The sequence below is a fragment of the Centroberyx gerrardi genome, chromosome 17 (assembly GCF_048128805.1).
Source record: "Centroberyx gerrardi isolate f3 chromosome 17, fCenGer3.hap1.cur.20231027, whole genome shotgun sequence".
In the NCBI taxonomy this organism is placed as follows: Eukaryota; Metazoa; Chordata; class Actinopteri; order Beryciformes; family Berycidae; genus Centroberyx; species Centroberyx gerrardi.
In genome coordinates, this window is record NC_136013.1 from 24,493,978 (window position 1) to 24,507,055 (window position 13,078).

The following is a 13,078-nucleotide window of genomic DNA, read 5'->3' on the forward strand; positions in this document are numbered from 1 at the left end:
TGTGTGTGTACAGACTCTGCTGACAGACTTGGATAGATCCACTGGCCGCTACAGAGATGAAGTCAGTCTGAAGACTGCCATCATGTCCTTCATCAATGCTGTGCTCAGCCAGGGAGCAGGAGAGGTGAGAACCCATGGGTCTCCCTCCCTTAACATCTGTCAACCCCTTCTATCTTTTTCTTCTTGTCTTCTATGATGCCTTTTCTTTCTTTCAATCTTACCTTCCTTCCCTGTTTCCTCTTATAGCCAGAGAGTCGCTTAAAGTAGCAATGTGTGTGTGTGTGTGTGTGTGTATGTGTGTGTGTGTGTGTGCGTGTGTTTTCAGGCCAGTCTAGAGTTCCGTATCCACCTGCGTTATGAGTTCCTGATGCTGGGCATCCAACCAGTCATTGACAAACTACGCTCCCATGACAACTCCACGCTAGACAGGTACATTATCACTGCAACTCCAAACTTAAAGGTGGTACATGTAGCATTTTTAAGCATCAATATATCAATATATTGACATATTAACTGTGATTCCTCGGTGTGATTCCTTCCGTGTCAAAAACACATCCTTTCATGACTAGCTGTGAAAGTTCTTTATGATTACTATATTTTACTATTAGTCAACCTACTCTTCATCCTCTTGGATGTGACATGATCATTAAACTGTGATGCTTTACTGCTAATCTCCAGGTTATCTGATGGATTTGTATTAGCAGATTGACAGGACTTGATTGTAAATGGATTTCTTGATTTGGTTGTTTTGTTTGAGTATTTGCTGTTGTGTTTCAGACACCTGGACTTCTTTGAGATGTTGAGGAATGAAGATGAACTTGTGCTGTCCAAACGTTTTGACGCTGTGAGTCACTCAGATGTTTCATACTGTCCAACCGCTTCAATATTGTAACCCTTCTTTACAATTACACCATTAAAACCCCATGCCTATTGACTGGTCCCAGACGCTAAGTAGTTGTGTGACAGCGTGATTGCACTGGATCTGGTCACGGCTAATCAGAGGCCATCTGATGAAGGAGGTTGTCAAATTTCGATGCTGACGTCCAAAAATATTGGAAACGCCTGTCTTCATCAAAGTTCCACATGGGCAAAATGAGGGAATAATGTTCCTCATCTTGCATTTTTGACCTATTTGAAGGACGCACATAATGTCTTCTTTTCAACTTTTTCTTTCAGCAGCAAATGATAGTGTATAAAAGTAGACAGAACTCTACGTTAGCCATTTTTAAATACCCCGCTCAGGGTGACTGGCCCATGGCTCCAGGCTTACTGGCTTTGCTGCCCCCTTGTGGATAAGCAGTTTATGACCTCAGACTGGTTTGAGGAAGCCGGTCGACATGCATGTACTATGTAAGCAGAGAGCTTGGTATGTCGCCAACTTGAGTTAGTGTATGTGTATGTACCAGGCCTTAGACCCATTCCACTAACAGAACATCTAATGACATTTAGATTTGGCAGCACACTTGCACAAGTAATGACAAGAAGACTATTTACATTTATGAGCATGCTTTGACTTCACTGTAGACTGACAGGTCTGTTGGGTCATTTCTTCAACCTAGTAGGACATTTGTCCGGTCAGATGATATGTGCTTCTTGTACAAAGATAATATCTGCAAGAAAAGTTTCCAAATGGGAGAAAGCTTTTGATCTTTTAATTTCCCCATGAGTAATCAGATATTAGATCAACAAGATAAAAACAAATGCTAGCCAAAGATTACAGAAGAGCAGTATGCACTTTAGCTGTTAGATGGTACTAACTAGTACCTTCCCTCTCCTATAGCCCTAAACAAAGTGAGGCTGAAAAATCCCCATGATAACAATTGGGAATCTGCAAAAAAATTCACTCCTATTCCAGCCACTGTTCAGCATTAAAATCCTTTCTGATGTCAAATGAAACATGAAACATGAAAATTCTAATAATTGCATCCCACCTTGTGTGCATAGTTTATCAGTCTGGTGTGTGATATGTTAGAATCCTAGTAATAATAGTATTTTGTTTGTTTGTTTGTTTCCCCAGATCCACATAGAGACCAAGAGTGCCAGTCAGGTGTTTGAGCTGATCCGGAAGAATCTGAACCACACTGAAGCTCACCCGCACTTCCTCTCTGTACTGCAACACTGTCTGATGATGCCATGTAAGTCTGCCTGCCTGCCTCATAAAGTTTCAATTTGAATTAATTTAGTGGTATGAGACTACCATAAAACATGATCCAGTCTTAGTCTTAGTTCACACCAAGCATGGCTGGAGCAGTTTATTCTCTCTCTCTCTCTTTCTTTCTCACCTTCCTTCTCTCGCTCTATCTTCTTGCGTCTCTCTTTTCGGTTCATTTGTTTAAACTGTTGCATTTTATACTTTGTTGTATTTGTTATAATGTATCATTATTATGTCCTGTCATATCTTGTTTAACGTTTTGTGCTGATCCCCCTTGGAAAAGAGATTTCTAATCTCAGTGATACTCACCTGGTGAAATAAAGGTTAAACAAAAAAAACAAAAAAATACGCTCAAACCTGGAAAACCTGAAACCAGAACGTTTCCTTGTTTAGTGTGGTTTGTTCCTCATGCTTGGAAAGCCTAGCATAACAAAATGAAGCGAGGGCAAACCGCAGTCTGGACTGATGCTCATAGTCTAAGGCTATTTCTTCATGTGTTCTTTACTGGTATGAACACCAGAGAAGAAGAGCGCAGACAAGCCCATCATGCTTGGTTAAAGTTACAGGGACTGGAATCGGATCTGCTCTAATTAGCCATCTTACTCATTGTATTGTCCATTTGGTTATTATTTCCCACTAAAGCAGCCGTCGCACCTGTTGATAACTGACTCTCTTTGATGGACTCTTTGTGTCTCTGTGTCTCTCTTTCCCTCTCTTTCTCTCGCTGTCTATTTCTCTCTCGACCAGATAAACGAAATGGGAACACAATTCAGTACTGGTTACTGTTGGACCGGATCGTTCAGCAGCTGGTCCTCCAGAACGACAAAGGTGACAACCCCGACGTCGCTCCGTTGGAGAACTTCAACGTCAAAAATGTGGTCCGCATGTAAGTCTCTAGGGTTCTTAGTTAAAGCTGAAAAGTTTATTCCAGTCCCAGTATTCAGTTTAGATTATAGCTGTTTCACCTCATCTCCTCTATGGATATATTAGTTTTCTCTTTGTAGTTTGCAGGGCAGGCAGGACTAAACTGTCTGTGCGCCTGTGATTGACAGGCAGGGGCAGGACGCCTCCTTGCAGAAGAGCTGTCCTGATTGGTTGTTAAAATTCGGGCGCCCTGAGATTTTGGAGTGGCTGATTACAGGGCCTGGGACAGCCACAGATACCGGATTTTTTTCTCAGAGCATTTGATTTATTGATAGCTGTCGGGATGCAAAACAAATTTCAGCAAATATTACCAAAATGTTTCTAAATACATTGTCTTAGCTTTAAAATAGCTCTAAATGCCGTGCGCAACAGCACAGGTATTTGGGGGGAAGAGTGAGTGTTAGTGAATTCTACAGTTTCCAGAAATTATTCGAAATGACAGATGATACTTAAAACTCATTAGACACTTGAACACTTGAAATGCCTCAGAGGTGGACAGGCTCCCTAGTGGAGGATGATAGTGGCCATGGGCCCCTGGACAAAACTCTTTCTGATTCCCCAACCTATCTGAATTTCTCCAAGAAAATAGATAAATAAATGTCAGCTGTCACATGCACTTTCAATAGAGTGTACAGATCAAGCACAATTTTGTCACATTTAGCTATTTGTAAGAGAGATGCACAAGATGCTTGAAAACCCTACTTTCCATTGATAAAAACTTAACTCACATCTGTGTGTGTGTGTGTGTGTGTGTGTGTGTCCACAGGCTGGTCAAGGAGAATGAAGTCAAACAATGGAAAGAACAGGCTGATAAAATGAGAAAAGGTACAACTACTGTTTTTTTTTCTTTTGTTTTTTCTACTTTGGCTCTGTGAAGCACATTGTGTTGCTATTTGTATGAATTGTGCTATACAAATAAAGTTTGACTTGCATACACACACAGACACATGTACACATGAATGCCACGAGGTTACAATCCTGATGTTGTAGTCTCCTAAAATATAGAAAACAATAGCCAAGTTATACATTTTTTATTAGCCAAGTTGAGGCAAGTACACCAAGCGCAAAATTAGCTTAAAAAAACAACAAAAAAAACCTTTCTTTGGCTTAAGTTTGGCTTAGGTTTAATTTAACCAATGAAATTAATCAATCATACCTCTCTCGACCTGCATCCCCCCTTCCCCCAGAGCATCACGACTTACAGCAACGCTTTGAAAAGAAAGAGAGAGAGTGCGAGGCGAAGACGCAGGAGAAAGAAGACATGATGTCGATGCTGAGCAAAATGAAGGACAAACTGCAGCGAGAGGGCAACGAACACAAGCAAGCCAAACTCCAGCTGGCAGAGCTGTCCGCCCGGCTGCAGGAGCTCAGCTCTGTATGTGCAAAAACACACACACACACACACACACACACACACTATTCTGTCCCTGTTTCATCTCTTCCCTCTCTTTATCACTGTCCGCCATGCTTTCTTTTTCCATCTCTTCCTTTCCATCTTTGTTGTTCCCTATCTTTCTCCCTCTCCGTTTGCATTCACTTGCTTTCCCTCTCTTTTTCCACTCAACTCCGCTCTCTCCTTCAATACATTTCTCTTTTTTTCTCAGTTTTTACTAATCATGATGAATGAGAAAAGCTGAATAGAAAGCAATATTTGCTAAAATTTCCCTCGATATCGCAAAAAAGATTTTATGTTTTTTTGGCAGTAAATCAATTAAGTGATAAATAGCAATGGAAAAGCATTTGCCGACTAAATATTGACATTGGCTTGGCATGATCAGCCCAAGGAATGGTTCAATTTTATTGTGCAACAGTTCAAAAAGGCTTTGGATGTTAAACCTAACACTAAACCTAACCTAAACCTAAACCTAACCTTAAACTAAACCTAAACCTAAACCTAACCATGAAAAATATCTGTCCACCACAACCTTCAGAATAGTTAAACCTGCTGTTTCTCCTCCATCGTAGTTGTATGACCAGCTGACACTAAAGAACAATCACAACTTTCCCAAAATTAATCAATACTCTTTCCATTTTCTGGTTGATGTGTTTTGTGACATTCAGGAAGCTCATTTGTTCATTTCAACCCAGCTGATGGAAACACATTATATTTTTTTTGACATTTTGAGATTAGCTTGACAGATGGATGGAAACAAAGTTACTGCCTCACTCTTTCCGTCCTTCTCTCTTCGTTTTCCATCAAACGTTTAACCCTAAACATGAAAGATGTCTTGTAGGCAGACTACTATAGACCAGATTTGTGGCTCAGCCAATCAAATCCCATGCAGCAATTTTTGGAGCACTTCAATCACCATAATACACAGTATAATTAGGGATTGTTTCTTTGAATATCCCTCTGAGACACATGAAGGCATTCCACCAGAGATATCAGAGTATACATTTCACATTTAACACTGTGTGATAGAACTGCTCTTTCTCATAATATGGATTGGATATTGATATGGATTGGAAATTTTCTATTATAGAAGCATACAATATGCTATGGAAGAGGATTAGGGCCACATGTGAAAATGTTTTTTTTAGTTCTGAGATTAATCTCAGAATTCTGAGAACAAAGTGACTGACTTTATTCTTAAAATTCTGACTTAAAAGAGAGAGATGTGGTGAGTTCTTTGCTGTTTTGGGGGACAAAATGGCCATTTCAGCTTTGTCTGCACTGAAGAGAAGAGAATTGCCTGTCATCCATCCATCAGGATTCAAGATTTTTAAAGAAATGGAAGATACATGTGAGAATGTCAATGTAATTAATCCATCTATCTGACAAAGTTATTTTCTGCTCTGCTCCTAGACTTGCAGTGTTCCAGGTGGACCTCCTGTTGCTCCTGGTGCCTCTGGAGGTTTAGTTCTTCCTCCTCCGTCAGTCGCCGGCCTCCACCCACCCCTCCCCCCTCCTCCTCCTCCGCCGCCACCCCCACCAGGAGGCCCACCGCCTCCCCCGGGTATGGCTCCCTTTGCCCCCCCCCCTCCTCCTCCAGGCGCTCCCCTGGGAACCGTCCAGAAGAAGAAGAATATTCCCCAGCCAGCTAACCCACTGAAGTCATTCAACTGGAGCAAACTGTCTGAGGTACAGTTACCACTACTGCTTATACTACTAGACTACTACTGCTACTATTATTACTGCTACAATTACTACTACAACCACTGCTACTACAAGTACTACTACTGCTATTATTACTACTGCTACTACCACTAATGCTGCTACTACTACTGCTGCTGCTTCTGCCACCACTACTACTGTTATCACCACTTTTACTAGTGATGCTCCCACTTCTACTACTATTACTAGTTCTACTACTACTATTACAACTGCTACTACCACTACTACTACTACTACTACTACTACTACTACTACTACTAGTATTACTACTACTACTACTACTACTGTTGTTACCACTACTATCTATCTATCTATCTATCTATCTATCTATCTATCTATCTATCTATCTATCTAGCTAGATAGCTAGATAGCATGGGAGAATAAAAAGAAAGAATCACAAGTTACCAAAATTGGGGACAACCAATGCAACTAGGCTATTACAAATCACTGGATGCGCCCAGCTAATAATAATCCAATGTGAATAGAGCTTTGGACAACAAAATATCAAATATTTGAATTGGACTTTCATGAAGAAGTTCTTCAATACTTTGGCTCACTTTTAAAGTCAGAATGTACGTATGCCCTTATGTTAAAGAGAGATTACTGGGGCAACTGATTTGTAATACTGAGGTTTTTTTAGTCTGTTTTTTGCATCTTCACTACTGGTTTGATTGATATATTACTGTAATTGTTCAATACTGATAAAGAGTATTTGTTGCACGGGAAGTAAAACAAAGCATAAATGTGTGTTTAAAGCCATCATCCATATACCATCAGATTGGTTGCTTCAAGCTCTAAATACCTTCACACACTATATTACCAATCGACCACTTGCTGACAGTTTTCTTAAGGGGCATGTGTAAATATTTGATAGGCCTATGAAATAACCAAAACAAAAAATGGAAGACATGGAAAGTTAGACAAATGAGGGGGAAAAATCAATCAATATAACCTGTGGCATCTAAACTGGTAACAGCCAGCCATCAGCTACAGTATATCATATACAGTATATATCAAATACATAGAATTATGTCTGTCAGGTCAATCTGGGTTTGGTTCTTTCTCACTATTTACAATGAAGGAACCTCAGTTTCAGTGGGAAACTGGATATGATTTAATGGTATAATTTAATTGTCAAGTCAGTTTTGAAGCATATCAAGACTACATGAGTCCTGGTAATCACAATAATGTCAGCTTCCAAACAAAACTTTTCACTTTATTAATTGATTTCACTTTAAAAACTGAATATCTCTTCTTTCCTTTTCACTACAAAAAATAGTTAGTGTTGATACAACATTGTATTATGTCATTTCTTTTGTTTGTTTCAGAACAAGATAGAAGGAACTATCTGGACAGAGGTTGATGATCTCAAGGTGTTTAAAGTTCTTGATCTAGAAGACTTCCAGAAGACCTTCTCAGCTTACCAGAGACCACAAGTAATACACATACTCACACTGAACACACATGCATTATATACACATATTAACATTAGACAAGGGTTTGACCGATACAGGTTTTTGGGCCTATACTGATGTTTTTGAACTGAAGTTGTCGATAGCTGATATTTTGTTCTGGCAATATCTTTAGAATTTACAATATCATAGAATGTACAAAATAATGGACAGTGATGTCACCCATTGACTGTACTGGCCTGTTTGAAACCCACAAAGTATGATTTCTAGATGCCACCATGTAGTATGGAGTCGCCCAGCCCAGCAGACGAGCCCCCTGGCTAAAATTATTCTATTCTGTCCCCTCTCTCCGTACTAACAGAAGGACAGTGAGGATGACCACTCTGTTGCCAAGAAGGTCAAGGAGCTGTCAGTTATCGATGGTCGCCGAGCGCAGAACTGTAACATTCTGCTCTCACGGTCAGTACTACCCATAATGTGTTATTTCTACCCATAATCAAATTATTTTTACATAACAGTCTTGCAAAATGCAGCTTTGATTTAAAGGCACTTTAGTCTGAATGTAACATATACAAAGGCAACATATGATGGTATGAAAATTAATGTGAATAAAATCGTGGCCTATAGGGAGCAAAGATATTTAAAAAAAATACTCTTCTAGTTATGTTAATTAATCTTATGTCACAACCATAGACTGTGAAAAAGGAGTCACAACTCTATCAATCAGTCTGTGAAGAGGTGAACAATGATGTTTCAATTTGTATATATGATCTCACTTATTGTTGTTCCCATCAAACATGCTTCTGAGGAATCCAATAAGCAATCTCATATTTTTTCAAAAGCAGCTAAAATCTGATTAACTGTGTTTTTAGCAGCCATTTCTAATAATAGTAATTATTGTAATTCCAACTCAGAAGCCTTTGGTTTGCTGCAGTTGGGATGCCAAATGGTGCCATTTAATGTAACCCACTGATGGCATTTACAGGCTGAAGCTGACCAATGAGGAGATCCGTCATGCCATCTTGACCATGGATGAACACGAAGACTTACCTAAAGACATGCTGGAGCAGGTACCAAAACACACACACACACACTGACAATTGTTGCCTTCTAGTGGAGCAATATCTTCATAGCAATCAGACAGAAATGGCAGAAACTGAACAAAAAAAACAAACAGCTGCAATTAAAATGAAATGATCACATCAGTTTAATCAATTTAATATCCAAACACCTAACAATATGTGTGTGTGTATGTGTGTGTGTGTGTGTGTGTGTGTGTGTGTGTGTGTGTGTGTGTAGCTGCTGAAGTTTGTTCCCGAGAAAAGTGACATTGACTTGTTGGAGGAGCACAAACACGAGCTGGAACGCATGGCCAAGGCAGACCGCTTTCTATATGAGATGAGCAGGTACACACTAAAACACACACAGACACAAACACACAGTAAGGACCATCATGTTGTGTTTGAGGTGATCAGCTACTAAAACACACATACAGCTAAGAAATGTTCTTTCTTTCAACACAGAGCTTTATAAAAAGCTTGATTTTTAAACTGGTATTGAATTAGACAATGTGTGATACCAATACTGGTTCCAATAGTTCTATTACTGACTCACAGAGGTGTGACCAAGTCAACTTTGTTCGAGTCCCAAGCAAGTCTCAAGTCAAGTCTCAAGTCTAAATGTAGATTACCAAGTCAAGTCCAAGTCAAGTCCATGTCATTAATGTCAAGTCTCAAGTCTAAATGTAGAACAGCAAGTCAAGTAAGAACAAATCAAGAGTCCAGTATCAATTTAATATCTTAAAGAAAACTAAATATCTAGGACTTTTCAATGCAACATGGTTTTAATAGGATAAAAACTTGGTAAGAGCATCATGAGTTTGATTTCTATAATCAGTTTCAACTTCAATAAATTCAATCATTCCATACAAATTCAGAAAACAGAATTTAAATTCAGTCGTCTGCTGGAACAAATCTCATCACTTTCAATCTAAGTCATTTACACAAACACAAGATCTCAAGTCAAGACCTTAGAAACCTTTTCAAGTCATCAAAGTACAAGTCAAAGTCAAGTCCTGAGTCACCAGAACCCAAGTCAACTCAAGTCTCAAGTCTTCTCTTCATGCATCAAGTCAAGGCTCAAGCAATCCAACAGCGTCTACAGTTGAAGTAGTGAACTGTTGGCATCTAGTCAGTCTCTCTCATGCTGTTCTGATAATTTATGCTGTTTATTCTCTTTCCCTCTCCAGAATCAACCACTACCAACAGAGAATCCAGTCTCTTTACTTCAAAAAGAAGTTTGCTGAGAGAGTGGTTGAGGTCAAACCTAAAGTCGAAGGTACTATGTTCTATCCATGCCACTGCCATCAGTAAAATGTCTCTATACTGCATTTTACACTGCGTGTTACCAGGTCAGATTTGGCTGGAAATCTGCTGGTTTGCTTTACGGCACAAAGGGAGGTTGCTTTACGGCACGAAACGGGAACCGTTTTTAATATGCAACTTCATTCCAGTTCCATTCATCTAACAGTTTCAACTTGATGTTAGCTCACCTTGTCTGAATGCAGAATGAAGTTTCACCATTGTGTATCTACAGCTAAATTAAACCAAATGTTTATCCCAAGGGACACAAAATGGTTGCAGAGGGAAGTTGCGGGCAAAGTGAAAACGAAAGATACATCTTAAAGGGTAACTTCAGTATTTTTCAACCTGGACCCTATTTTCCCAACTTTTTGTGTCTAAGTGACTAAAGGGGACAACAATTTTTGAAATTGGTTAAACCCGTGACTTAGTATTGGTCCAGTATCCAGTCTGTGTGTAACCAAGTCTCGCTCAAGTCTCGCGAGAGTTGAGTTGTTGCAGGAAGTTACACACAGACCGGATCAAGCGAAAGGTAAAGAAAAACATTTCATTTCTCTGTAGGGTCCTTTCCATAATGTTGTCAGACACTTATAATAACAATCTGAGCCTGTCAGTGGCAAAAACAAGCACTTTTAGTGGACGTACATTGACAGTGTGATTTGCCCCGTCGGATTACATTGCAGCCCGTTTCGCGGCTGCCGGCAACGCGATCTCGCTCAATACTGGACCAATTTCAAAAATTGTTGTCCCCTTTAGTCACTTAGACACAAAAAGTTGGAAAAATAGGGTCCAGGTTGAAAAATACCGAAGTTACCCTTTAACCGTGACAATGGATGACTCTAGTGTTTATTGTAAGATGCATTGCTGATCCCTGATCGCATCATTCTTTGAGTTTTCAATTCTTTTTAACATTTCATTCGTTACATCCAGAAAGTTGGTTGCAAGCTGAAGCCCATTCACCTAACATTGGTTGGCATTAGTCAGTTGGTTAGCAAGTGAATTTGTGCATATAATTTAAAACTCTGATCACAATAATTCTCCTTCCATTGGCTAGTCTGTGTACTACCACAGTATTGAAACAGAAAAGGAGTGGAATGACTTCATCCATCGATCTTTGTGCTTTCTCCCTCTGTCTTTTGCCTTAGCACAGAACCAAACCACAAACCAGTCATAGCTGCTACACTTCTATGAATCTGTAACCCCTCCTCCTTCTCTCTATGGTTCCAGCCCTCTCTCTTGCCTCCAGGGAGGTGGCACAGAGTCGGACCCTGCCTCAGCTGCTGGAGGTGGTTCTAGCCTTCGGGAACTACATGAACAAAGGCCAGCGAGGAAATGCCTACGGGTTTAAAGTCTCAAGCCTCAACAAGATAGCTGACACCAAGTCTAGCATTGACAGGTAAGATTCACAACAAACTGGTTTCTAGTTAGTTTGAGTTATTACTGTAACTAGCTAAGGAGTTGAAGTCTGTAGTGTTCCTTTTTTCAAACAGATCAATTAAATAATAAACGTAACCCTTTTGTTCCTTTTTCAATAAAATATTAATATGTAAGCATGTAAGTAAGTAATGTATAAGCGCACAACAATGATCTATTTTAGAGAGACGACAGTTGAGTGAAATTTGTTTCTCTTTCACTGCAGCCAGTTTGCAAAATGTCAGTTTTAGGTATAGTATTTCTTCCTTTTTGCAGTGGTTTATATCTCTCAAGGTTCTTATTGTTCAAGTATGTTATTATGTATGTTATTGGGGTCATGGTTCGGTTGTTACTGGTTCATTGTTCGGTACATTTTCTGCACTGGGGAAAGGGTGTCAGTACCTGCTAGTTGTGTTAATCCCTGAGAAAATCCATTCATTCTGCATTGACAAATACAAAATCATTTCCTTTAAATTAAACTAGATGAAATTCACCGGAACAGCAGTTTTTGAATAATTATCTATAACCTACAATAAAGCAGATTGCCTTAACTTAGTTTTTCACAATGTTTTTTTTTTTTTTTTACAAAGAGGCTGCAACTAATTACAATCAATAAAGGAACACGTTTTTATATGGAAATAGACAGTCATGTTTAATTTAACGTAATCTGTAATATAGTAAATGACCTATTCCTGAATTCCCTTTGGACACTTTTCTCACTGAGCTTTGAAAACAACCACCAGAGGGCGACATAATATCAAGGGACAAATGCTGGTTTTCATTCTTGCCATCTAATCAGGGACTGAGTTAGACCTGAAAGGTGAAAGGCAATTCAGCACCTGGTAGGATAGAAATTGTCAGAGGCGTAGGACAGAAAATTTAGCTTGACAATGCTGCTGTTTTATGAAAATCAATATTCAAATTGCTATTTAAGATTAAACAGAATGTAATTCTGTTCACATGTGCATCCCAAACTGAGGGAGGCATACCTAATGAGACAGGTTTTTGACATACAGTACACTGTTCCACTTTGAATTATGTAGAATAATATCTATATTCAACCTGTGATGTGATTTTGTTATGGGTACAATTCCATTACAAGACATGGATATGTGATAAATGTTTTATTGTCAAATGTATATACTCTGTGTGTGATTGTGTGTGTGTGTGTGTGTGTGTGTGTGTGTGTGTGTGTGTCTAGAAACATTACCCTGCTCCACTACCTGATCACCATATTAGAACAGAAGTACCCTAAGGTGGCAGTCTTCAATGAAGAGCTACAGAATGTTCCAGTGGCTGCTAAAATCAAGTAAGGACACGCATGCGCACACACACATACACACACACACACACACACACACACACACACACACACACACACACACACACACACACACGCACACACACACACACACAGTATGTTCCTGCTCCTACAGTTCAGTAACACCAAGAAAATAAAGTCTATTGAAATTATGTTTTTATGCCAACTTAGACTGCATTTCCTCTTTATGTGAGAGGCTAGTGGAGATTTTACTGTGGTGGCAGAACAACTTGTTCTTTGATCCTAGTACATTAACTGACTTATCAACAGACACAGCACTCTAAAATGCTGAGAACTATGCTTTATCCAGCAGTCAAGCACAAAAACACTAGGAGATGCAGTAATGCAGAAATAACAGTCATATAATACCGCATTTCTTAA

General features: G+C 39.4%; 1 protein-coding gene across 1 annotated transcript in view; it reads left to right on the top strand.

Moving 5' to 3' along the window:
• Window positions 1–13,078, top strand: part of daam1a (dishevelled associated activator of morphogenesis 1a) — a 28,934-nt gene that overhangs the window by 10,220 nt on the left and 5,636 nt on the right. The window contains exons 8-22 of the mRNA XM_071927323.2: window positions 14–124; window positions 326–429; window positions 778–844; window positions 2,018–2,135; window positions 2,900–3,038; window positions 3,843–3,901; window positions 4,264–4,451; window positions 5,883–6,158; window positions 7,520–7,627; window positions 7,965–8,062; window positions 8,589–8,673; window positions 8,903–9,009; window positions 9,852–9,940; window positions 11,191–11,359; window positions 12,578–12,685. Of these exons, the coding sequence (XP_071783424.1) occupies window positions 14–124; window positions 326–429; window positions 778–844; window positions 2,018–2,135; window positions 2,900–3,038; window positions 3,843–3,901; window positions 4,264–4,451; window positions 5,883–6,158; window positions 7,520–7,627; window positions 7,965–8,062; window positions 8,589–8,673; window positions 8,903–9,009; window positions 9,852–9,940; window positions 11,191–11,359; window positions 12,578–12,685 (1,826 nt within the window). The remainder of the gene's footprint in view (window positions 1–13; window positions 125–325; window positions 430–777; window positions 845–2,017; window positions 2,136–2,899; window positions 3,039–3,842; window positions 3,902–4,263; window positions 4,452–5,882; window positions 6,159–7,519; window positions 7,628–7,964; window positions 8,063–8,588; window positions 8,674–8,902; window positions 9,010–9,851; window positions 9,941–11,190; window positions 11,360–12,577; window positions 12,686–13,078) is intronic.